Source organism: Acipenser ruthenus, chromosome 43 (genome assembly GCF_902713425.1).
Source record: "Acipenser ruthenus chromosome 43, fAciRut3.2 maternal haplotype, whole genome shotgun sequence".
Lineage (NCBI taxonomy): Eukaryota > Metazoa > Chordata > Actinopteri > Acipenseriformes > Acipenseridae > Acipenser > Acipenser ruthenus.
The window spans coordinates 7,639,385-7,664,213 of record NC_081231.1 but is presented as its reverse complement, the minus strand read 5'-3'; the positions used below and the strand labels follow the sequence as shown (position 1 = coordinate 7,664,213).

The 24,829-nt window shown below is 38.6% G+C and overlaps 1 protein-coding gene across 1 annotated transcript; it reads right to left on the bottom strand.

The window, feature by feature from the left end:
• Positions 1–639: 639 nt before the first annotated feature.
• Positions 640–23,254, bottom strand: LOC117969859 (sialoadhesin-like). The gene is made up of 5 exons (XM_059011987.1): positions 23,170–23,254; positions 4,698–4,991; positions 4,111–4,389; positions 2,108–2,383; positions 640–923 (listed from the first exon to the last, which is right to left on the bottom strand). The coding sequence occupies exons 1-5, from the start codon at positions 23,252–23,254 to the stop codon at positions 640–642; spliced, it is 1,218 nt and encodes a 405-aa protein (XP_058867970.1).
• Between the last annotated feature and the right edge of the window lie 1,575 nt (positions 23,255–24,829).

Sequence of the window (24,829 nt, the reverse complement as noted above, 5' to 3'; positions counted from 1 at the left end):
TGAAGTGGGTAGGCATAGACACTAGTAGGGTTTATTATTTTGGCGTGGGGCTGGGCCGACAAAGTCCTGTATAACTGTGTTAACAAAACAAAAGAAATAAACGACTGGCTGTTTTATTATCCTTAACATGGCTTCTGGAACCGTTTCTTTATTACTTATTTTAAAATAAGTCTCATAAGAGCTGGGAAAGTGCTTTAACTTGTCATTTCTGCTGCACTCTTGAGCTTACTCATTCCCATAATACTGTCTCCATGGCTACCAGTAGCAGCTATTTAGTTTGAACCTTCCCTGTGTGTTAGAATGGATGCTTCTGTGACTGATTCTCTTGTGTTTGTGTTCTACCCAGACGTGTCATTTCCTGTCCAGTCTGCGTTGTGCTGAGGGGTCGAGGGACACTACTGCTAGTCATGGACACCATTACCAGAATAAAGAAGTGTTTGTGAAGGTGGAAGAGAAGCTGGGATTGAACCCTCGAGTCATGAGAAATGCTTGTCAGTGCTGTAGTGGACGAGGATCCTGTCTGTACACATACTTGTGCTGACTTACCTCCTCTTACCACCGGTGATACACGGAAACCTGCAAATGAATAACACTGTTTCAGCTTGTTTATGTACTGTAAGTGTACAAACATGCTAAATATCATGGGATTATTAGCTGTGCATATACAATTAGAAAATGTTTATTTTTAAAATGCATTATCTTTAAAAACAGCCTTTTCAAAATATGATGGTAGTTATTTTTCACTAGAGGATGAAGGAAGAAGCCAGAGTATGAGCTGTGACAGGACAAGTGAAACATGTAATAAAACACTGGAGCCTCACCTCTGATCTTGTGATAGAGGAGAAGCAGAGTGAACACAATGAGAAGAATCACAAAGAAGCCGACACTGAAGCCAGCAGCAGCAGCAGCGCTGTGCCAGGACGCTGGGGGAGGAAGGTACAGGATCAGTGTGTGCTAGTGAGCTCCATACACCTTGACTGACAGGGCTGATTCTGCACAATGGGACTGGAACTGTTATGTACATGAGTTACTCCTGATCATGCTGCTTCAAGAGCTGCAATGAAGAAGCAGCCACTCTGCCACTCTGAGGACTGGGGTTGGTTTGATAAACCCTACCCATTCACAATAAGACACAGCTGGGATTTATAATAGAATGTTACAGAACCAAAGAATGCCATGGCTGATGCAATGCAGGGTGATTCCACAGCTCCTAAAATCCAACTGTATCTTATCAAGACAGGCAGCAGGTTGATCAAATCAGTGCTTTAATTTCTTGTAAGTTTAATATTAACCAGGCAGCCCCTGCACACACACAATACAACACTGAATAGAATAACAGATCAGAAACACTCTGTCACAAAGACGGCCAGAGTGGGTGGCGTCAGACCAGAAGCAGGAAGGAATACAGAGAGACTTGGGGTTTTGGTATAGCTGAGCGCGTGATCGCGCTCAGCATTTAATAAACAGAACAGAAAATAAAAGGGTTGTAACAAAAACACAGGACACGGCACTTGTAGCAAAATAAACAGACAAACAAAACGAACTAACACTTAACAAACGGTGCACGGAGAGACAAACAAACACGGTGAGTACAAACACTTCTAGATTTCACTTTACTACTTTTACGTTCTCCTTCTCTCTCACCCGTTCTCCACTCTCGAACACCCAACCCCGAGTGACAGAAACGTGCATCTATATATACTGTTGTGCTGGGATTCAATTACTAATTAATTACTCACTTGAATCCCAGCACGTGAATTCATTACGTGAAACCCCGTGTTCACATATTATATTTTAAATACACGTGCGTGATGTGCAATCCCGTGCCTAAATACAAATATACAATTTAAACACACGTGAAACACAGACCCGTTTATATCCCCGTGTACCAATCTATACACCAACATTAACACACGCACGCAACATACAACGTATAACACGCCAAATACACACAGGGGCGGGCACTTTGCCACACACTCACAGTTCATTATTTTATATATTGTGACAACACAATGGTGTAGCTCAATTACACGCTGCTGGTAATTAATGGCAGTGCAGTTCTATGCTCTCTGTCAGTGCTATCCCTGTACATAGATTGTGTTCTTACTTTGCAGTTCAATGTGTAGCTCCTGGCTGCTCTTCTCCACTCCCTGTGACTCCACAGCACACGTGTAGCTCCCAGTGTGGCTCTTCTCAGTGCTGGCTATGCTGTACAGTGCAGAGTCAGTGCTGTTAGTCACAGGCTCCCCGTCTCTCACAATGGTGTAGTGGAGTTCAGGGCGGGGGGTTTTGTTCACTGCTGCCTCACAGGTCAGGTTAAGAGCCTCTCCCTCCTTCATTGTGGCTCCTGGAGATGCTGTCAGAGTCACCCTGGAGAACAGAGCTACGAAAAGATGACATGAAGACAGGTGAGTGATTGTGAAGCTGTCTGACCAAGATATTCAAATCAATCAGAACCAGCATCTTCCACAGAGAGACAGAGGCAGTGCTGGAGTATAGAGGCTCCTTAGAGAGGCAGAGGCAGTGCTGGAGTATAGAGGCTCCTTAGAGAGACAGAGGCAACGCTGGGGTATAGAGGCTCCTTATTGTTTTACTTATAAAGGTAACACCAAATATTTCAGTCAAGACAGGAACAAGCTATAAACACACCATTGAAACATCCCACAGCATCCTGCCCCCTCCCCTCCCTAGGTTCTAAACCCTTAGATATATCTGCACTGATAATCTGATAATGTAGCAAAATCACTTACAACAGTGTTAGTCATGATTTTAAGTCCCACTCTCAAACCATTAAATATGTTTTTTTTTTTGGTATTGAAAAATGAGCAATGAGATTATTATTTTTAAAATGGACAACATTTACTGTAAATAGATATGCTTTGTCACATCACTGTTCTATATAACATCACACAGTGTGGGAGAGTGGTACATGGGGAGTATATCAGTCTCTGTATTAGAAGGATCATTTTCACATCATTTATGCCATTGATGTCTGGGGACTGTAATGTGGTGCAATTAATCATTGATAGTTGTTAATTAGCTGAATATTTAAACCTCGAGGGAACAGAGGTCAACAAAGGAGTTAGGAGTTGCTACAAATGCTGGATAAATAAATAAATAAATAAATAAATAAATCTGTGTGTATTTAAAGGGATTGTTTTGATAAATATTGTGTAAACCTGTCCTGTACTAACAGGGAGGGAAGAGAAGCGAGGCAGGATTTTGTTTTGTTTGATCACTTTTCCTGGAATTGTTTAATAAAACTTTGCTTTGATTTATTTTCGAATCGTATTGTTCTTTTGTCATTTCCACACTGTCAGCCACGCTCCACAATCGCTACAAGTGCAAAACAGACAGGAATATTTACAGCAGCTGACAAACAGGTACAAAAGAGAATCAGAAAGAAATGAGACTGAAACTGAGATTAGGATAACAAGTTTTCATAATGGAGGCCCGTCTCATAATTGCTAGCAGTTGCAAACTAGGGTGTCCACCTGGCTCCAGATTTACGGGACACTTTGAGACAGAACGGGATTTCAAACGTGTCCCTCAACTGAAAGCAATTAGTGTGTAAATGAACCATTCCACCTTTGCTAAAGTGAATAATGGTGCTTATTTACCACGTGCATCAAACAAGTGTATAATTAGAATAAGCATGAATACAATGCTAATGTATTAATATTATTATTATTATGTATTTATATTTTGCAGCCACTTAGTCGCTATTTATTTTCTGTTCATCGATATTCAATCACCAATAATATGCAAATACTCTCCCAAGCAAAGCATCCTCCCGTTTCTCATCTATTCATCCACAGCTAATCATTATAGATCAGATGGGAAGCAGCTGATCAGTGTGACTTGTTTGCTCAGCACAGCAATCCCGCCACAAGATTAATCTCAGCAAAGGTGTAGCTAATTTATACATCAATTACTTTCAGTTTAAGGGGAATTCTGAAAATCCGTTCTGTCTCAAAGCGTCCAGTAAATCTGGAGCCGGATGGCCACCCTATTGCAAACAGGAGTAAGAAAATACATTTTTCTTGTACTTATTTACAGCGGGGAACACTGAAGTCCATTAAGATCTCTTAAAGAGAAGACTGAACTCACCTCTCACAGTCAGTGACACAGAAGCACTCCTTTTCTTCAGCCCCGTCCCTGCTGCCTCCACCTCACACTGGTATCTCCCTGTATCTCTCAGCCCTGCCGCTGGGATTGAGTGCTGATCCTGTGATCCCGCTCCTCTCACAGTCCCATTGTCTTTGCTATAGCGGTACTGCAGTTGTGTGCCCTGTTTATTTATGTGAGCCCCACACTGCAGAGTCACAGCCTCTCCCTCCCACACTGAGGCACCAAGTAGCACTGTCAGAGTGGGTGTGCTGAACAGCTCTAAGGAAACAGAGAGAGAAAGAGGCATTTAATGACAAACAGGAATTGCTCTTTGAAATTAAATTTATTAAATACAGTAAATCATCAGCCAAATAACTTAAAGCCAGAAAAAACAACACTTTAAATGTGTTGCATTGTTAATCCCTTTCTGAAAATGTATATTGTCTGTGCTGTCATTATGGATTTGTTGCTTCATCATATGTAGTTTTAATTTAAAGGATATACAGCTACAAAGTACTGAGAATTTTTAATATTTTTTCTCTATGGCTGGCTGCTATCATTCTTACAGGCTCAGTTCAGTCACTCACCTGATACTTGTATCTTCACACCTTCACTGTATTGTGAGTAAGACGTGTTCCTGCCCCGTCCAGCTCGACACCAGTACTCTCCACTGTGGGGCAGAGCAGCAGCACTGATTGTGTATCCGCCTCCAGTTCCACGGCTGCTGTCAGTCTGGTACACTGGAGCTCCCTGCCTGTCTTTGTACCAGAGATATCTCCAGCCTCCAGAGCCCCCCTCAACCACACAGCTCAGGGTGACCGTGTCTCCTTCAGATATCTCTTCTGCAGGCTCCCGGGTCAGTGCAGGCTTTGGCTTGCCAGCTAAAATAGAGGAGACAACAACATTAGGGGAGCGCACATTTCCCTCCTTCATTCAAAGAAAAACTTCACCCACTGTAATTGCATTTAAAACAGCTTGTTATTATGTATCTAGTGTAGCTACTTTACATATACTGTAGCTACTTTAAGGTTACTATCTTCCCTGTCAGTGAAGCATCATTTTGATGTGTTTAAACATCAGACAACTTTATTATGAAATTATTATAATGCTGCCTTATAAAGCTAGGGTAATACAACTTGTATTGCCTTATTCATAGCTCTTCTAAATGTAATAGTCAGTTTATTTTAATTTAGCATGAACTGATTACTGTATTCTGACAATGGTTTTGGAGGAAACTGTCAGCGACACAGAATACAAGTTTCAACGTCTCAATTTATTAGCAGAGACAAGCGACTGCAGCACGACTGCCTTCTTGTTCTTAAATTAGATTTAATTAAAAAAGTTATTTACAGTTTTCAAAAAAATTAGGTAAGTGAATAAATCTTTTGTATACAAACTCTAGCTGTGTAATAATCATTTACAACAACATTGGATTCTTAGTTGTGCAATGTCATGTGAGCTCTAGACATGAACAGAATAACATCCATCTCAGTGTTAAATTACACTTTATAAACAGAATAACATCCATCTCAGTGTTAAATTACACTTTATAAACAGAATAACATCCATCTCAGTGTTAAATTACACTTTATAAACAGAATAACATCCATCTCAGTGTTAAATTACACTTTATAAACAGAATAACATCCATCTCAGTGTTAAATTACATTTTATAAATGGATTTCTGCTGTATGTATTTGGACCCTGTGCCACAGAAACAAATTGATAAAAATGGCAGATTTGCACAGAGTACTCCAGCGTACTGTGTCACATATGCAACAATATAAGAGTGACATACAGCTGGACAGATGGACGGACGGACAGACAGACACGCCTCCAGACATATCCCAAGAATCCCACATTCTCAATATCTTCTGCTAAATAAGGTTAATACCAAGTTTCCTGACAATTGGATAAGTGATTCCTCAGATCTATGGATAAAAGCAGATGAGCGCTTCCACTATCACCCCTTCACAGGGGATTGCATCACCAGCGGGGTTAATGACAGACACAGCATCACAGGAACTGATAGCTCATGAACACAAGCATTACAAAGGGATCCACCCTGCTGACTGTCAGTGTTTGCAGACACTGCAGCTGTGCTGGGGAGGCCGTCATACACATTGTGTTCTTATATCTGGAGAGCCGCTCATCCAGCTGTCATGAAGCTTGGTGTAAACATTATTCATCTGAAGTTATTGAGACTATCAGATTCTTGGGATATAGAGGCGGGGCGTCTGTCTGTCTGCCCGTCCCTCCCTCTGTATGTCACTCTTACATTGTTACATATGTCTGGAGAACCAGCTCTCTAGCTGTCATGAAACTTGATATTACCATTATTTAGTTCAGGTCACTCAGAATTTCAGATCCTGGATATTTAAGGGGGGTCTGTCTGTCCCTGCATCCATCCACCTGTGTGGTGCATTTCTACAGATTCCTGTTCCTTTGTGGTGATGGAGAGCTAAGGGTGAGTTTTGTTTGGTTCATTTCTACAGATCACTGTTACTTTATTATTATTATAATTATTATTATTATTTATTTCTTAGCTGATGCCCTTATCCAGGGCAACTTATAATTGTTACAAGATATCACATTATTTTTACATACAATTACCCATTTATACAGTTGGGTTTTTACTGGAACAATCTAGGGAAAGTACCTTGCTCAAGGGTACAGCAGCAGAGTCCCCCACCTGGGATTGAACCCACGACCCTCCAGTCAATAGTCAAGAGCCCTAACCACTACTCCACACTGCAGCCCTTTGTGGGTGATAGAGAGCTAAGGGTGGATTTTCTTTGGTTAATTTCTACAGATCCCTGTTCCTTTGTGTGTAATGGAGAGCTAGGGTGAGTTGTGTTGCACACACCCTTTTTAAGCGCTAAACCATGCTTTTAAAATCAATTTTCATATCTTTAATTAGCTTTATTAAAATAATTACTAGAACATTGTGAATAATTACTACAAATGACTTGAATCTACTGGAATTACTTTTGTTTACTAGTCATAATAAAAAGTAATTATAACAGCCATTACTAGGAATTACTGAAAACCTTTAAAAAAATTGCTTAACTATCCTGAATTACTGAGTAAAAAATATATATTTGATAACTTTCAATTATTTCAAATGACTATAAATGACTTCAAGTTTACAAATTCGTCCTCTTCAAGTTGATATTCTACTAATGACTTGTTTGACCCATTGCAGGCTCTACTTGTGATACAGTAGGAATAGCAGCAGTGTGACCCATTGCAGGCTCTACTTGTGATACAGTAGGAATAGCAGCAGTGTGACCCATTGCAGGCTCTACTTGTGATACAGTAGGAATAGCAGCAGTGTGACCCATTGCAGGCTCTACTTGTGATACAGTAGGAATAGCAGCAGTGTGACCCATTGCAGGCTCTACTTGTGATACAGTAGGAATAGCAGCAGTGTGACCCATTGCAGGCTCTACTTGTGATACAGTAGGAATAGCAGCAGTGTGACCCATTGCAGGCTCTACTTGTGATACAGTAGGAATAGCAGCAGTGTGATCCATTGCAGGCTCTACTTGTGATACAGTAGGAATAGCAGCAGTGTGACCCATTGCAGGCTCTACTTGTGATACAGTAGGAATAGCAGCAGTGTGACCCATTGCAGGCTCTACTTGTGATACAGTAGGAATAGCAGCAGTGTGACCCATTGCAGGCTCTACTTGTGTATTTTGAGTGAAAGGAATTCTTGAGGAATCTCTCTCAGTATGATTATGACCTTGAAAATTGAAAGTGGTCTGTGTTTAAATTTCCAATCAAGCAGCAATTAGTCCAAGTTACTGTAGCAGGATTAGTCCTGTTAAACTGTTTTTTATTTGTATTTTTTATGAATCAGGTCACATGTTTACGATAAGTGGGAGGATTATTGTTCTTAAAGTCATCCAGTTATTCTGTCTGGTCAGCAGTCAGCCAAAATAATATCTTCTTTCAAAAGCTTTCCAGCAACCACACATAGCCTTAAGTGGCAGACAGTATGGCTTTTTATTTAACTAAGTTATAGTGGACAGAAGAAAAGGAAAGCTGATTTCAGAAATGTGTTTTTTATAGATGATCAGGAAGCAGGATGAGAATCTTTACTCTTCACTTTGTGACTGCATTGCCACAGCCTATTTTCAACACACAGACCTAACATGAAAAGTGTCATTTCTCAAACCAGCTTCATGCTTTTCCCCCATGAATTGTAAATCCTGTTTTTAAACTGTGTTCACATTGTAAACTGTTCTCTTACCTTCATACTGTCTGGAGCAGCTCACTACAGTCAGCACTGAAAAACACAAGAGAGACAGTCAGGGACTAGACCCTTATAAAAGCACCACAGTCATGTTGCTGTTTCCAATGCTTTTACCATTGTTATACCATGCTCATCAGTTATAGGTGCCTGCCATACATACATGTAACATGTGCTAACACAGGGAGAAGTAAGAGACAGCGCCATCTAGTGATCGGACACTTTTGATCAGGTTTCCTTCTCTTGTTTTGTTAGTAACACACTGCTGTGCACTACTTGCTGCTGGTGTATATAATAATATAAAGACACTCTAATCTATGTATATGACAGGCAGCTCCTGAACTCATAGTCAAAGCACCTTAACACAGACTTACCAAATAATACAAACACAAGATTTGAGTCATTTCAATAAGAACCCTGTGAATGATTGTAAAGGTGAGGGAAGAGTAAAAACAAAGCAAGACAATGTCACATAATAATAATCCTTCATTAACTTGGACACATGCATGGGGTTTAGGAAACTGACAGATCTGTAGCTGTAGTTAAAGTATTCTTGAGTAGCAACTGGTGGTGATATTGAATCGTGTTCAAAACCAGTCAGAGCTTTCTTGATACATTCAATATTCATACTGATTTCAGTGTTCATATGAAGAGAACAAAGCAGACTTGAGTTGTAAATTCAATTCAATGGGTGTGATCAGTGTAACAGGGAGAAGGCTGGGCACACACTGCTGACCACACACACCGCAGGTGAGCATCTTAACCCCTATGCAAAAGAGCCAGGCTCCTCTGCATGTGTGCTTATAGAGCTTTTAACCTCATCTCACCAGCAGGGGTCAGAATCCACAATGGCAGTGCATCACACAACACAGCCCATTACACTGGCAGCATGATTATCTATTAGTCTATTAATTGTGATCCATCAGGGTGAAATTATTCTGTTATTTTGCATTAGAGGTGTGTGTCGAGTGGTACATGACTAAAAGCAAAACGAGCTCTATTTTCATAAAAATAACTGTAACCAAATTATATTGAGAGGAACGGTAGTTCCTCGTACAAGTTAGAAAAACGTGTTTGAAACGACCGAGTCTCTATACAGTTCAAAGAGTTTAACTGTTTTTACCATGTTGCAGCGGCAAAACTAAATCACTTAGAATTACCATCTGTACCAGTATCAAAAGTCTGAAACTTTCTTACCTCAAATGTGAAAAAAAGTACATACCTCTAATACACAATGAGATATAAGTGGTCAAACTAAGGCAAAATTGTTATTCTCCTTCTTCCTCCTCTTCTGTCTACTTTTTAAGGGTGTGTAGCGACTTTTCAAACAGAAAAGCTAAATAACTGGACATCTACCAATCCTGTGATTCCACATGTTGGTCAACGTCAAAACAAACCAGGGAATGCAAGCAGTTTGATATCCACACCATTTATATTAAACAATTTATTTATATTTTAAAACAGCACATTTCGCAGGATGAAAAAAGAGAGGGGGGGATACCGTGGTTTAACCTCGCAATATGATGTTCTTGAAGAGCACACGACCTTAGCGCACTACGCAACTGCACAGTTGTTGAAATGCATTCTTTTTTTAAGCTTACATCCAAGCCTGACCAGCTTCGATTTCCTGTTTGAAAATTTGTAGTTTCCAGTTTGTTAGGGTAGATACCATAGAATGGAACTGCACACAAGAGTGGCATGTAGCTTCCTTGTCTAAATCTCTGAACTCCGATAAATTGTACTTCCTCATTTAATTAAAAATAAATAAAGGAATAATTTATTTGGTAGAAATAAATAAATGATTGAAACAATTGCATAGAGGAATAAATACATTTAGAAATAAATATTTTTAAATAAATAAATGTAGAAATGAATACATGTCTCAGTGTGTGAGTGTGTGTCTCAGTGTGTGTGTGTGTGTGTGTCAGTGTGTGAGTGTGTCTCAGTGTGTGTGTGTCTCAGTGTGTGTGAGTGTGTGTCTCAGTCACTTCAAGTCATACAAAAAGCATTTCAAGTGGAGCGAAGCGATTAAAAAAAGGCGCCAAGTTAGAAGCAAGAATTGTGTGAATCTTGGGCCCCAGCACCTTTCCAAGTGTGCCTATTTGCTTGATGCTTGACAAGATTGGCCTAATTGCTTCTCCTAACTGGTTCTTTTGTGTTTGATATCACCCCTTTAAACGGCTGTTGCGTTTTTCTAACTTGTTTTTTTTTTTACATTGACAATGTTTTTGTTATAGATCAATAAATACAGTAGAACATTTTCTAGCAGTATCAGATATTGTAACATGTCCATTTAATTTACAAGCATTGACACAGACCTGTGAAAAACAACAGATTAAAAGATAGCAGACCACAGGACTGGACCCACACTGCAGAGCTTCCTCCCACCCACGCTGAGCATGTTTTTCAACCACTGACCACATCCTCAGCTGCTACATCCTACAGCAAGCTCAACCCCATGGTATTTGAAACCGTTTAACCCCTCCTGTCCTGCACTTGAAGAGCGGGTTTTGTGTGTATATATTGTAAATAATACTGTGTAAAATGTACATTTATTGTAATTAATTCATAAAGTAGCTGACACTCCTTTTTTATGGTACATTTTCTCAGTCTTGGTGTAATAATATTATGCAATGCAATTAACTGCACAGTAAAATACATTTCAATGAGGAAAAAATATGTATAATAATTGAGTGCTAATATCCAGAAAAAAATTGAAAGGGAAAAATGTCTGTCAGTCAGAAATGAGAAATACTGTGCCTTGCGAAAGTATTCGGTCGGCCCCCTTGAACTTTGCGACCTTTTGCCACATTTCAGGCTTCAAACATAAAGATATGAAACTGTAATTTTTTGTGAAGAATCAACAACAAGTGGGACACAATCATGAAGTGGAACGAAATTTATTGGTTATTTCAAACTTTTTTAACAAATAAAAAACTGAAAAATTGGGCGTGCAAAATTATTCAGCCCCCTTAAGTTAATACTTTGTAGCGCCACCTTTTGCTGCGATTACAGCTGTAAGTCGCTTGGGGTATGTCTATCAGTCTTGCACATCGAGAGACTGAAATTTTTGCCCATTCCTCCTTGCAAAACAGCTCGAGCTCAGTGAGGTTGGATGGAGAGCATTTGTGAACAGCAGTTTTCAGTTCTTTCCTCTCGATTGGATTCAGGTCTGGACTTTGACTTGGCCATTCTAACACCTGGATATGCTTATTTGTGAACCATTCCATTGTAGATTTTGCTTTATGTTTTGGATCATTGTCTTGTTGGAAGACAAATCTCCGTCCCAGTCTCAGGTCTTTTGCAGACTCCATCAGGTTTTCTTCCAGAATGGTCCTGTATTTGGCTCCATCCATCTTCCCATCAATTTTAACCATCTTCCCTGTCCCTGCTGAAGAAAAGCAGGCCCAAACCATGATGCTGCCACCACCATGTTTGACAGTGGGGATGGTGTGTTCAGGGTGATGAGCTGTGTTGCTTTTACGCCAAACATAACGTTTTGCATTGTTGCCAAAAAGTTCGATTTTGGTTTCATCTGACCAGAGCACCTTCTTCCACATGTTTGGTGTGTCTCCCAGGTGGCTTGTGGCAAACTGTAAACGACACTTTTTATGGATATCTTTAAGAAATGGCTTTCTTCTTGCCACTCTTCCATAAAGGCCAGATTTGTGCAGTATACGACTGATTGTTGTCCTATGGACAGAGTCTCCCACCTCAGCTGTAGATCTCTGCAGTTCATCCAGAGTGATCATGGGCCTCTTGGCTGCATCTCTGATCAGTCTTCTCCTTGTATGAGCTGAAAGTTTAGAGGGACGGCCAGGTCTTGGTAGATTTGCAGTGGTCTGATACTCCTTCCATTTCAATTTTATCGCTTGCACAGTGCTCCTTGGGATGTTTAAAGCTTGGGAAATCTTTTTGTATCCAAATCCGGCTTTAAACTTCTCCACAACAGTATCTCGGACCTGCCTGGTGTGTTCCTTGTTCTTCATGATGCTCTCTGCGCTTTAAACGGACCTCTGAGACTATCACAGTGCAGGTGCATTTATACGGAGACTTGATTACACACAGGTGGATTCTATTTATCATCATTAGTCATTTAGGTCAACATTGGATCATTCAGAGATCCTCACTGAACTTCTGGAGAGAGTTTGCTGCACTGAAAGTAAAGGGGCTGAATAATTTTGCACGCCCAATTTTTCAGTTTTTTATTTGTTAAAAAAGTTTGAAATATCCAATAAATTTCGTTCCACTTCATGATTGTGTCCCACTTGTTGTTGATTTTTCACAAAAAATTACAGTTTCATATCTTTATGTTTGAAGCCTGAAATGTGGCAAAAGGTCGCAAAGTTCAAGGGGGCCGAATACTTTCGCAAGGCACTGTACGCATCACAAGCTGCTGTGCCTTGCACCGATTTACCACCTTGCCAGAAGCTGCAACAGTTTATAAATCAGCAAGAAAAACAGCACTGTGTGGGATTTCTATATACGGTATATAAAAAACAGAAGATCAACACAGCAACTCCTGGTCCCCTATTTACTTCTGACTGTCAAAAAAAACAAGTCCAGATTAAGCTGCACATGCATCACTAGCTGCCAAATAGTGATCTCTACATGCATGTGAAGTTGTAATGGCAGGGATTATTAAAAACGATGCGTTGTCTCCTTTGTTTTTACCTGAAATGCACACTTTTTTTAACCACACCTACTGTATGGCATCCTTTGTTTTGTAGTTAAATCACGAGGGTAAAGTCAGGCCTGGGATAGTTTTCAACTTTAATAGTGTTACATATAATGACTTTGATAACGTTTGAATAAACCGTGTTTGTTCCAGCAGTATAATAAATATATGTTACATGGATTGAATCAGTGTTCTATAAAGTACAGTATGTCTTACTATATTACTACTATAATATACATTTCATTTCACAGTGTGTCTGTCACACATGACATTGTGAACAGGATAACTGCCTTGATTTTGTACCAATATTCACCAAGCTTTTACTTTATTATTCAATGCTAGCTTCCTTTGTATGCTTTGGATTGCATTTCACTATAATTTTTCACTCCCTTCCTCTTACTGTGTGATTATGAGGACCCTCTATATGCCTGCACGGGTTTTTATAAAAAAGTAATGGCTTCAGATACCGGAATACATGATTCTAGTTGATCATTCTGGATGACTCCTTATATCAACAGAAATATTATTTACATGAAAGTACTTCTGTATTTACATTTAGTTATTTTATAAACGTATTTCTTTTGTCCATTCAAATGTTTGAACGGAATAATTTTTAAATGTGAAAGGCAGGAAATAGTGGAGCTGCTCCGGAACATCAGCTCCGGCTCCATGCTCCGGAGCGCTGCAGTGACCCAGCTGCGGCTCCAGCATCCCCAGCTCCAGCTCCACTCTGGCTCCGGAGCTCAGCTCAGGAAACTGTCACGCTCCGCTCTGGCTCCAGGGCTCCACCCTAGCACGCACCCACATATTATATTATAGCATGATCACAATGAATCACCAGCCCCCCCTTCTTTAAACCTCAGAATGATTTTAACAATATAATTCTAAATGATTTCTTATTGCATAAAACACAGCTGCTATTATTATTATTATTATTATTATTATTATTATTATTATTATTATTATTATTATTAGTCATTTAGCAGATGCTTTTATCCAAAGCAAGTTACAGAGACTAGGAGGTGAACTATGCATCAACAACTGCTGCTGCTGCTGCAGAGTCACTTAAAATATGACCCTAGTTTTACCTAAAACCGTAATATATTAAAAAAAAACTGCTGTCTACTTGTAAAATGAAATAAAAATACACACAGCAGTCTAGAAGAGTTCCATGAATATCAAACAAGCAAAATCTTTTACTCTGTATAAATGTTCATGGAGGGTAAATGTTTGCAATCAATATTATAAAACTAATTTTGTCAGATTTTACATTCAGCTTTCAGAAAGCTATGAACACAGGAGACCTGCAATCACTGGGTAATGACATTTAAAAAATACTTTGATCATAGGAAACGGTCCTTTCCCTTCTGGGAGCTAGCCATTGCAACTTTAAAGATTTTATTTTACCACCTACAGCTCTGGCCAAAAGTTCTGCATCCCCCTATAGAATGAACTGATTCTGCTTCATAAAGTCACACGAAACCTGCTGAATAATGTGAAGTTAGCATATTAAATTACATACCGCATTGTATTATTCCATATTCTTAACCAAAAACTGACAGAAATTGAAAAATGTGACATTTTGAAAATTTAACATGAAATACTACACTACATGCCTCCAGCTGACTTTTGCAATTTAATTTTGTAGCTTCTTTTATTACATGATGTTAAATAAAATATCCAAATTATGTTCATACAGGTTTTTTATTTTGTATTATGTCTCAATCCTAAAATTCTAGGTGATGAAAACTTTTGTCCAGAGCTTTAGAACTGCTAATGTTCTTTAACACCCCATTCCCAAAAACATGTTAAAGAAAGAAAGAAAGAAAGAAATGCACACCCAATAAGTCAATCATTAGTTTGCTTTAACACTTTCAGTGTCAGTGAGCTGCTGTAGCTACAGTTCAGACCAGTTCAAAGGGCCTCAGCAGCATCAGCATACATCACTGTGAGAGGACTTTCTGTACCACTATTTACAAGTTTCCAGGTTCCTATATTTGATTGTAGGTGGAAATCAATTTAGTTATCTTACAATCCTTCTGCACACATTTTTGTATTAATCATTAAGCACGCTTCCATGTTTGGCCATACCTCTACCATATTGTATCATGCATGTGCAATACTTTCATTCAGGGCCGTCATTTGCTATAGGGCAGGGTGGGTAACAGCCCCCACCCCCAGACACACATTATAATCACTATTAAGATGGTCGATGTTTTCTTCACAAATGAATAAAATGCATTTTTGAAACATCGTTATTTTCTAATCGAACCCGGATCCAGAATGAAGTCAGCCACGGTTGCAAGGCGACATTCATTCATTTTCTATTGATAGTTCATCATTGTCCAGTGATTATATCTACAACACAGAATTACACTGCAGTCTATTATTTCTATAAGAATATAATATTATTGAGTCAAAGGGAAATGTCAGATAATTTTGTCACAGCAGGTGGAAAACAGAAGAAATTAAACACAGCGAGACAACAAGGAGGGATTCACTTGTGGAAGAAACTATTAATATTGCTGATGCCCAGGTACAATTATTTATACCTGCTCTAAAGAAAAGGTACCATAGATTTGAAACTAGATTTAGCCTCATGTGTAGAGCTGTGCTGTGCGTTTTCGGATTGGATTGGCTGAAAATAATATTTAAGGTGGCACACTTGTTATAAATTAGTGCCGTGCTTTACGTATACTTGCATTGCAAATTTGTTATAATTTATTTTAAGAATAAGAACGATGCTGACAAAACACACGTTCTTATTGTAAACTGGACCAATTACTGCCTGCTTATATTCATTCATGATGCTAATCACTGTTTTAAAATGTTACATTGTTTAAATATGCATTTATATGGGGGAAAATGATTAGGCAATGCTATAAATGAAAATCTATGAATTTATTGTTCTAACGTATTTTCATATATATGCAAATGTTGGTATTCGGCAAAAACATTAGACTTACAGGCTGGTGTTGACACACATTTGCCTTGATGAAAGCGAGACGCCACCCCCTTTTATTTTATTCTATTCATGATTATCGGGGTAAACATGTTATTTAAAACTTCACTACAGATTTATCCTTTCGACATTCACAGAATTGTGGTGCTTATTTAGCAGTTCATGTTCATTGGTTTATATTTGATACAAACAGCATGATTTTCTAAAGGGGAATAATAAGACCTAGGTTAGAAAGTGATTTCTAAAGCTGATTTGGGTCACTAAGTATCTGGCTTTCAAAGGGTTTAGATGAAACGAGTCGGGAATTCACTTGCTGACACTTTAAAAATACTAATCAAGTGATGTGGTTCCATTAATCAGGCTTTGAAAATCATTTTGCCACCTCGTTCTTGTTTTGCCCCTTTTGAAAATCATGCTGAAAGTGTCATTCTTTGTGGAAAGCAGGTGAAATCAAACTTAACTCGAGGTTGTAAGTATATAACTAATCTGGTGAGATGTATTCGGATGGACGCTCTAAATTAAAGAGTTAAACTGCGTTCTTACCCCTGGCTCTTTTTGTAAAGCCATTGCAATACAGGACTTTTCTTTTTTTCAATGATCTGAAATAAGAGTAGTCTTATGTCCCGAGCTGCTACTCCAAAACGATTTTAAAGAGATTATGTTGTACCACTATTTGTTTATTGTACCAGTAGTGACGGTTTGCAACTGAAATGTTTAGTTAACTATATCGGAAGCTGGCAGTAGAGCAATTCGGTTAGTGTTAAAGCCTTTACCTACTTTTAATACTGACACAACTTCCCCCCCCCCCTGCTTTCATTTGATTTACAATACATTGACTAGCTTTTTCTACACTTAACTACACTTTTACCATGAAACTACCATGAAAAAAGGTTTCTCACTCCCCTGTCCTTTACCATGTGCTTCCCTGCTTCACCATTCATACAGCATGTTTTACAATACTCCATTTCATCTACCTGGCTTGCACACTCTGCTTTTATCATGACATTTCAACAAGACACCACCTCAAAATATATATTTTGAATTACGATCAAGTCTTCAAAACCAGAATCTTTCATTCTAACTGTCCACAAAACAGATGGATAATCAGCAGCATGTTTAATAAAGCACCAGCAATAATACTTACATATCAGTGCAGCGACTTCACAAGCCTGCATTCTGTCTGGAGACACTTTCAAAAAGATAAGCTCAATGTAGGCACTTCACAGTTTTGAAGTTGTAAACATACAGGTTCCTCCCACTACGCCTATTTATTAAATGACCACAAACGTATTCCTAATATGTCTGATTCTGTTGTCTGACAAAACATAGTCACGTGATCTCATTTTGGGGAGTATTTATTTTTACACTGAGCATCAAACAACTTCATTTACATGTAAGAAGCTAAAACTTCTATTAACCAACTGGCTGCTGGAAAACAAAAACACTTTACTCAAGAACTGGTCTGATGAAACCACTGTTCAAATGAGGGGATTGAAACACTTCTGTACACACACTGCTCTGTACTCTGTGTGTGGGAATGTAAGGTTGGCAGGGATGGGGTTAAATCTGTCCCTCCAGCAATCACAGGTGTGGCCATTCCACCATTAGGTAATTGATGCTAATTGGGGAGTGGCCACATGTATAAAAGCATGGAGAAATGCTTGGTTTGGGGTGAGTGATTTTTGTATTGTTGGTCAAAATGGTAGTGAAGGCTAATGCCCAGACTACATCTGATTGTTTTGTTTAACCTTGTGTTTTGGCCCTCGTGTCTTTTTCTTTGTTCCTGTGTTTGTTAATAAGCGTGCGCACCAGCACTTAAACTGCAGCTTTCTGTCTCTGGGTCTCTTCCTGCCGGTAACAGCTTGGGCCGTGATGCTACCCTGTCACAAAGGCAATAACAACGTGCGCTTATAATGCTGCAAATAACATTCACCACAGTGATGGTGTGCCGTATGTACCTACACAGAATTGCCATAATATATGCAAAATGTTTGAAAATGATCTGTATAAATGACTTTTTCCAGCAGAAAGACATTGTCAGTACAAAATCTAATTTCTCTGCCGGGGATAAAAACTGAAAGATCAGAGCCAGGGTCCATCCATCCATCTTTTCATTTCAGGATGCTCAGATTGCACCTGCTCTGTGGATAAATGGAGATGCACAAAAATAAATCATTTAAATAAAATTAGTAACATACCACCCCAGCCATGGATATTAAATCAAGACAAGTGTCAGTGTCATGAGAAAGCCCCATGAGGACCTACATCCACTGAGTCTCGAAGCAACACCCCAGTAACGTTGTTGAAGCGGACACCCTGGCATCCTTCAAGGAGCTGCTTGATGAGATTCTGGGATCAATAAGCTACTAACAACCAAAACTAGCAAGATGGGCTGAATGGCCTCCTCTCGTTTGTAAAATTTCTTATGTTCTTAAGTTCTTATGAATGTGCACAATGTGAATGTGACAGACAGACATCTCTTCATATTCCCAGATTCTGGTTCTCTCAATACACTAAAGAACACCCTCACCAAGTGTCACCACAACAGCACTTCAAGATAGAAATGTGAATATGAACCAGGGAGTGTTCATTAATTGTTCAGATAATTGCTTTAAAACTGTAAAATTGTTTACATGAGTCCCAATAAAATCTATGATACCCCTTTATCTTTAACAACATATGTACAGTACTGAACTATATTTTAAAACCCTGAGGTTGAGGGCTGAATAGTGCATTTTCAACGACAACAGAGCAGAAGAGCACAGCACACAAGAAGACAGGATCACCAGTCCATCTGAAAAGACAGAAAGAGTTCAGATCAGCAGGGCTGAGAGACGGGTCAGGATTGAGGAGTCTGCAGGATCACCCATTGATCCTGCTGCTAATAAAAAAAGTCTACTTGTAAAATAAAATAAAGATACACACAGCAGTTTCATGAATATCAAACAGACTGAAAAGGGCCAGAACAATCTTTTACTTCATATAAACGTTCATGGAGGGCAGATGTTGCAATCAACATTATTAACTAGCAATACAAAGTATATTAGTAGGATTTTACATTCAGCTCTCAGAAATCCATCAATAACACAGGAGACCCACAATCACTGGATAATGAAATAAATACTTTAATCATAGAAAACGGTGCTTTCCTCTTGTGTGAACGAGCCATTACTAATGTAAAGCTTGTATTTCACCTCCCAGCAGAGCTAAATGTGAACGAGTCATTACTAATGTAAAGCTTGTATTTCACCTCCCAGCAGAGCTAAATGTGAACGAGCCATTACTAATGTAAAGTTTGTATTTCACCTCCCAGCAGAGCTAAATGTGAACGAGCCATTACTAATGTAAAGTTTGTATTTCATCTCCTAGCAGTGCTAAATGTGAACGAGCCATTACTAATGTAAAGTTTGTATTTCATCTCCTAGCAGTGCTAAATGTGAACGAGCCATTACTAATGTAAAGTTTGTATTTCACCTCCTAGCAGTGCTAAATGTGAACGAGCCATTACTAATGTAAAGTTTGTATTTCACCTCCCAGCAGAGCTAAATGTGAACGAGTCATTACTAATGTAAAGCTTGTATTTCACCTCCTAGCAGAGCTAAATGTGAACGAACCATTTAATGTAAAGTTTGTATTTCACCTCCCAGCAGAGCTAAATGTGAACGAGCCATTACTAATGTAAAGTTTGTATTTCACCTCCTAGCAGAGCTAAATGTGAACGAGCCATTACTAATGTAAAGTTTGTATTTCACCTCCCAGCAGAGCTAAATGTGAACGAGCCATTACTAATGTAAAGTTTGTATTTCACCTCCTAGCAGTGCTGAATGTGAACGAGCCATTACTAATGTAAAGTTTGTATTTCACCTCCCAGCAGAGCTAAATGTTTGTTTAACACCCCCTCCCCAGATTGTTTGTGTGGCCTGTGAAGCAAATATCAAATTCAGTGTATATTTCTTAAATAGAATGTGACACATGTTGCTAAAGCTGATAAATAAATCAAGCGCTCATGTGCTCGCTTCCTGTGCTCAGTTTAACACTTTTGTCAACAGGAAGTGTCAGTGAGTTGCTGTAGCTACAGTTCAGACCAGTTCAAAGGGCCTCAGCAGCATCAGCATATATCACTGTGAGAGGACTTTCTGTACCACTATTTTAAATTTATATATCGTGACCAAGCTGGCCGTACCTTTGGGTTCGTGACCCAGAGATAAAAACATTTATTCGAAACACAAAACAAACAAACAAACAAACAAACCCCCTGCTCTCATTGAGCTCTCACTACACACATGCAGGTCCCTGTCCAACATGCAGGACAGCTAAGCTGTGTACCTGACATATAACACCAAAACAAAACACTTCAATACAAATTTTAATAAAGCCAAACGTAGGTTTAAACAGACCTTTACGACTTTCCATCAGGCTCTTCACTCAACAGCAGCAGCCTAGAGGAGACTGACTGCTTCCCTTTTATACCCTGCACCTGGCTCGAATTTACAATAACTACCAAGTGCAGGTGATAATTAAACAAAACAATAAAACAATTAAATTAAACAAAAGCAATTACCTTGCCATAAAACAAAACATTTTTATATTGCAGGCCCCTCTGTCCAGCTACATTGTGTTATATATATATATATATACAGTAACAAAATCTTTGTTAAAATAATGTTAAGGTTGCAGTTCAAAATCACAAGTGTCAGGAAATGGGACGTTAAGGCACGGAACCTTAACTCACCCCTATGATGCCGATGCATCGCATCAGATATGACATCAGTAATGACATCAGCAATGACTGATCACATGAACAAATGCTCCACCAAGACTGCCCAGAAGGACATTACCTGGGTGTGTTTATTGGTATGGAGACTATTGTGCTGTCAGCTGTTCTTAGGAACTCATATGACAATAACAACACAAAGAAGCACAGTTTGATCTTCATTCTCCATGGCACTGTTCCAGAAAAAAAAATCCTTTTACTGAGTGAGATACATATTCAAATGCATTTGATAAACCAATGGTCTTGGATAGATGTGTAGCATTGCCATATTGCATAGTGGCAAGTGTGCCTAGTTTTGCATTGGAAGTAACAGCAGTAATTATGCAACACCTATATCACGTTGTGACAGGAATGACTGGGTGGTGAGGTCACGGCAGAAGAAGGAAGGTAAGTACTGACACCAGGCCCTGCAGTTTTCAAAAAGAAAGACGCGGCTGGCCGCTGTTTTTATTAAGCAACACAAAAATAAATAAAATATTTAAACAAAAACACACTGTGTGCTCGCAGAGCTAAATAAAAGGTTTAAACAAAACAAATCACAAACACAAAATAATAAATACAGGTCAGGCTGGGCTGTCACTGTCACTGTGCCTGTATATCCTTTTAAATACAGTTTAGTCTTTCTTTCTTTCTTTCTTTCTTTCTTTCTTTCTTTCTTTAACTTAACGCAGCAGCCCTTTACGTCAGTTTAAAGAGGTTTTAATGGACAAGACATAAGGTTCATTTCACAAGGTCTTCCACAACGAAATCCTTCTGGTCACGGGTACATTCTTCTGGGGTTTTTGTGTGTAGGCATTTAAATTCTCACTGTCTAACTGTGATATCGTTTTAAATCTTGCGAACAGTCAATCTGTGTTTATGGGCTATACACCGACTATATATATTTGGATGGGGGTGTTTTAATGGTTTTTATGGGTTAAAATAAAAATCAGAATCCCTATTTATAATGCAATCTTCATTAATAGTAAAATAATAATAATGACCATGAAACATAAATGTAAATAATTATTACAATTGAGAGCAATGATTTAACATATTGCTCATTATTCCCTAAAGTTAGAACTTTTTAAAAGTGATTCTATTCAATGTATTGTTAAACTGCAGTTACAGTGTGATCTTACTGCAGTGTGGTGTTAAACTGCAGTTACAGTGTGATCTTACTGCAGTTTGGTGTTAAACTGCAGTTACAGTGTGATCTTACTGCAGTGTGGAGTTAAACTGCAGTTACAGTGTGTTCTGACTGCAGTGTGGTGTTAAACTGCAGTTACAGTGTGATCTTACTGCAGTGTGGTGTTAAACTGCAGTTACAGTGTGTTCTGACTGCAGTGTGGTGTTAAACTGCAGTTACAGTGTGATCTTACTGCAGTGTGGTGTTAAACTGCCGTTACAGTGTGATCTTACTGCAGTGTGGTGTTAAACTGCAGTTACAGTGTGCCAATTGTTGGAGCTGCAGTTTATTGTTCAAAGCCATTTAACATAATGAAGGTCCTTACTAGATGATAAAGCGCTTTTAAGAGGGTTATATTGCTATTAGAAAATGGATACATTAAAAAAATAACATGTCCAGTTTTTGTGTTTGTTTTTTTCATTATTTTTATGCAGCACTAGTTTTTTTGTTGTGAATGAATGCAAACACATTCCTCCTTATTCTATGAGTGATGCGGTTTGCTCAGAATTCCACCTGCGGTCGGGTCGTCTTCACTCGAGCTTCATCCCAAGCGTGGACAATTTGTGGGTGTTTATCGTGGTAATATAATAGTAATAATAAAAAAGATGCCAAAGATTGAGATTGAAACTTTATTGAAATAAATCAGCAAAAATACATTCAGAAATACAGAGTAGTAGAGTATCATTGTCATGCACAACCCTTCATACAATACAATGACATGAATCACATATTTTCTTTGGTACAGCTCGTGTGATTTCTATGTGTTTGCATGAGATGAATGTGTTTCATGAATGCATGGATTTGCCCCCCTCCCCTCTGCTCCCCACACACTATAATGAGAAATAAAACTGAGTAAGTGACCCTGTTATTTTTTGTTTTTACAGCAATGTAAATTAAATATCATCAGAAAAAATAAGACATTTCCATTGAAATCATAAGCTGTAGCAAACCACCCTACTCATAGCCTTAATGACTTCACCCCATGTTGCACTGCACCCTACAGACTGCACATATATTTCTGTGTGATAATGCAGACCTATTTAAAGACCATAGGGGGCGCCACAGTGCTAGTATATGCTGTAGCTTCACTTGCATTGCGACAAGCTCCAGTCCTGGAGGGCTTTTCCTCCAGGTAGAAACGCAGCCATGGTTGGAACGCAGACCTGGACTGGAAGAGACCAGCTTGCTGAGCTGCACTAGGACAACTCGTCTCACTTACCAGACAGAGGCTCAGAGTGACCCAGGCTAGAGCTGCCCATGTCATTGCACTGGAGGATCATGTGAAAAAGAGAACTGTCCTTCATCTGCCATCTACCTTAGCCCTGTCCTCCTGATAAGCAATTCAACACCTGTATCCTGGCTGCTGTTTGTAATGTACTGCAGCATCAAGACCTTCCAGGTGATTGTGTAATTATACAGGAGCTTGCTCCCTTCCTCCCTCAGTAAATGTGTTTGTGGTGCCCTCTATGGGATTTAATAGTACACTGCAAGTTTTACATTCATTCTGTAAATCCATGCTCTGCCATGCCATGGTGAAGAGGCCTGTTACTCTGTTAGCACTCTGAATATATTCTTTACAAGGTGAAAGAAACTTGCACCAGTAACTAATGTAACCTCTATTAGAATCATTTACTACATTAAAACACACACACACCTCACCTTAATATAAATATGTGCTGCACCAGTAAATAATTGAACATATATTTAAATTATCATTAAATTAAAACACACACACCTCACCTTAATATAAATATGTGCTGCACCAGTAAATAATTGAACATATATTTAAATTATCATTAAATTAAAACACACACACACCTCACCTTAATATAAATATGTGCTGCACCAGTAAATAATTGAACATATATTTAAATTATCATTAAATTAAAACACACACACACACCTCACCTTAATATAAATATGTGCTGCACCAGTAAATAATTGAATAAATATTTAAATTATCATTAAATTAAAAACACACACCCCATCACCTTAATATAAACCAGTAGATAATGTCAGAGTAATATAAACCAGTAGATAATGTCAGAGTAATATAAACCAGTAGATAATGTCAGAGTAATATAAACCAGTAGATAATGTCAGATTAATATAAACCAGTAGATAATGTCAGAGTAATATAAACCAGTCGATAATGTCAGATTAATATAAACCAGTAGATAATGTCAGAGTAATATAAACCAGTAGATAATGTCAGAGTAATATAAACCAGTAGATAATGTCAGATTAATATAAACCAGTAGATAATGTCAGATTAATATAAACCAGTAGATAATGTCAGAGTAATATAAACCAGTAGATAATGTCAGATTAATATAAACCAGTAGATAATGTCAGAGTAATATAAACCAGTAGATAATGTCAGAGTAATATAAACCAGTAGATAATGTCAGATTAATATAAACCAGTAGATAATGTCAGATTAATATAAACCAGTAGATAATGTCAGATTAATATAAACCAGTAGATAATGTCAGATTAATATAAACCAGTAGATAATGTCAGATTAATATAAACCAGTAGATAATGTCAGATTAATATAAACCAGTAGATAATGTCAGAGTAATATAAACCAGTAGATAATGTCAGAGTAATATAAACCAGTAGATAATGTCAGATTAATATAAGACAGTGTTGCTCTGAAAGCCCCCGCTTGTCATTGTGGGCGCTGGTATCTCACGGCTTGAAGTACTTCTTCTTCTCCTCCTCCTCCTCCTCTTCCTCCTTGTGGAATATCTCCCCATCTTGTTTTCTCCAGCGCAGATTAACACCGTCCATTGGAAAGTTCTTGGAGAGATGCTCCCGAATCTGAAACAGCAACACAAGAAACACAGTGTTATCAAGAGCACCACATCTCTCTG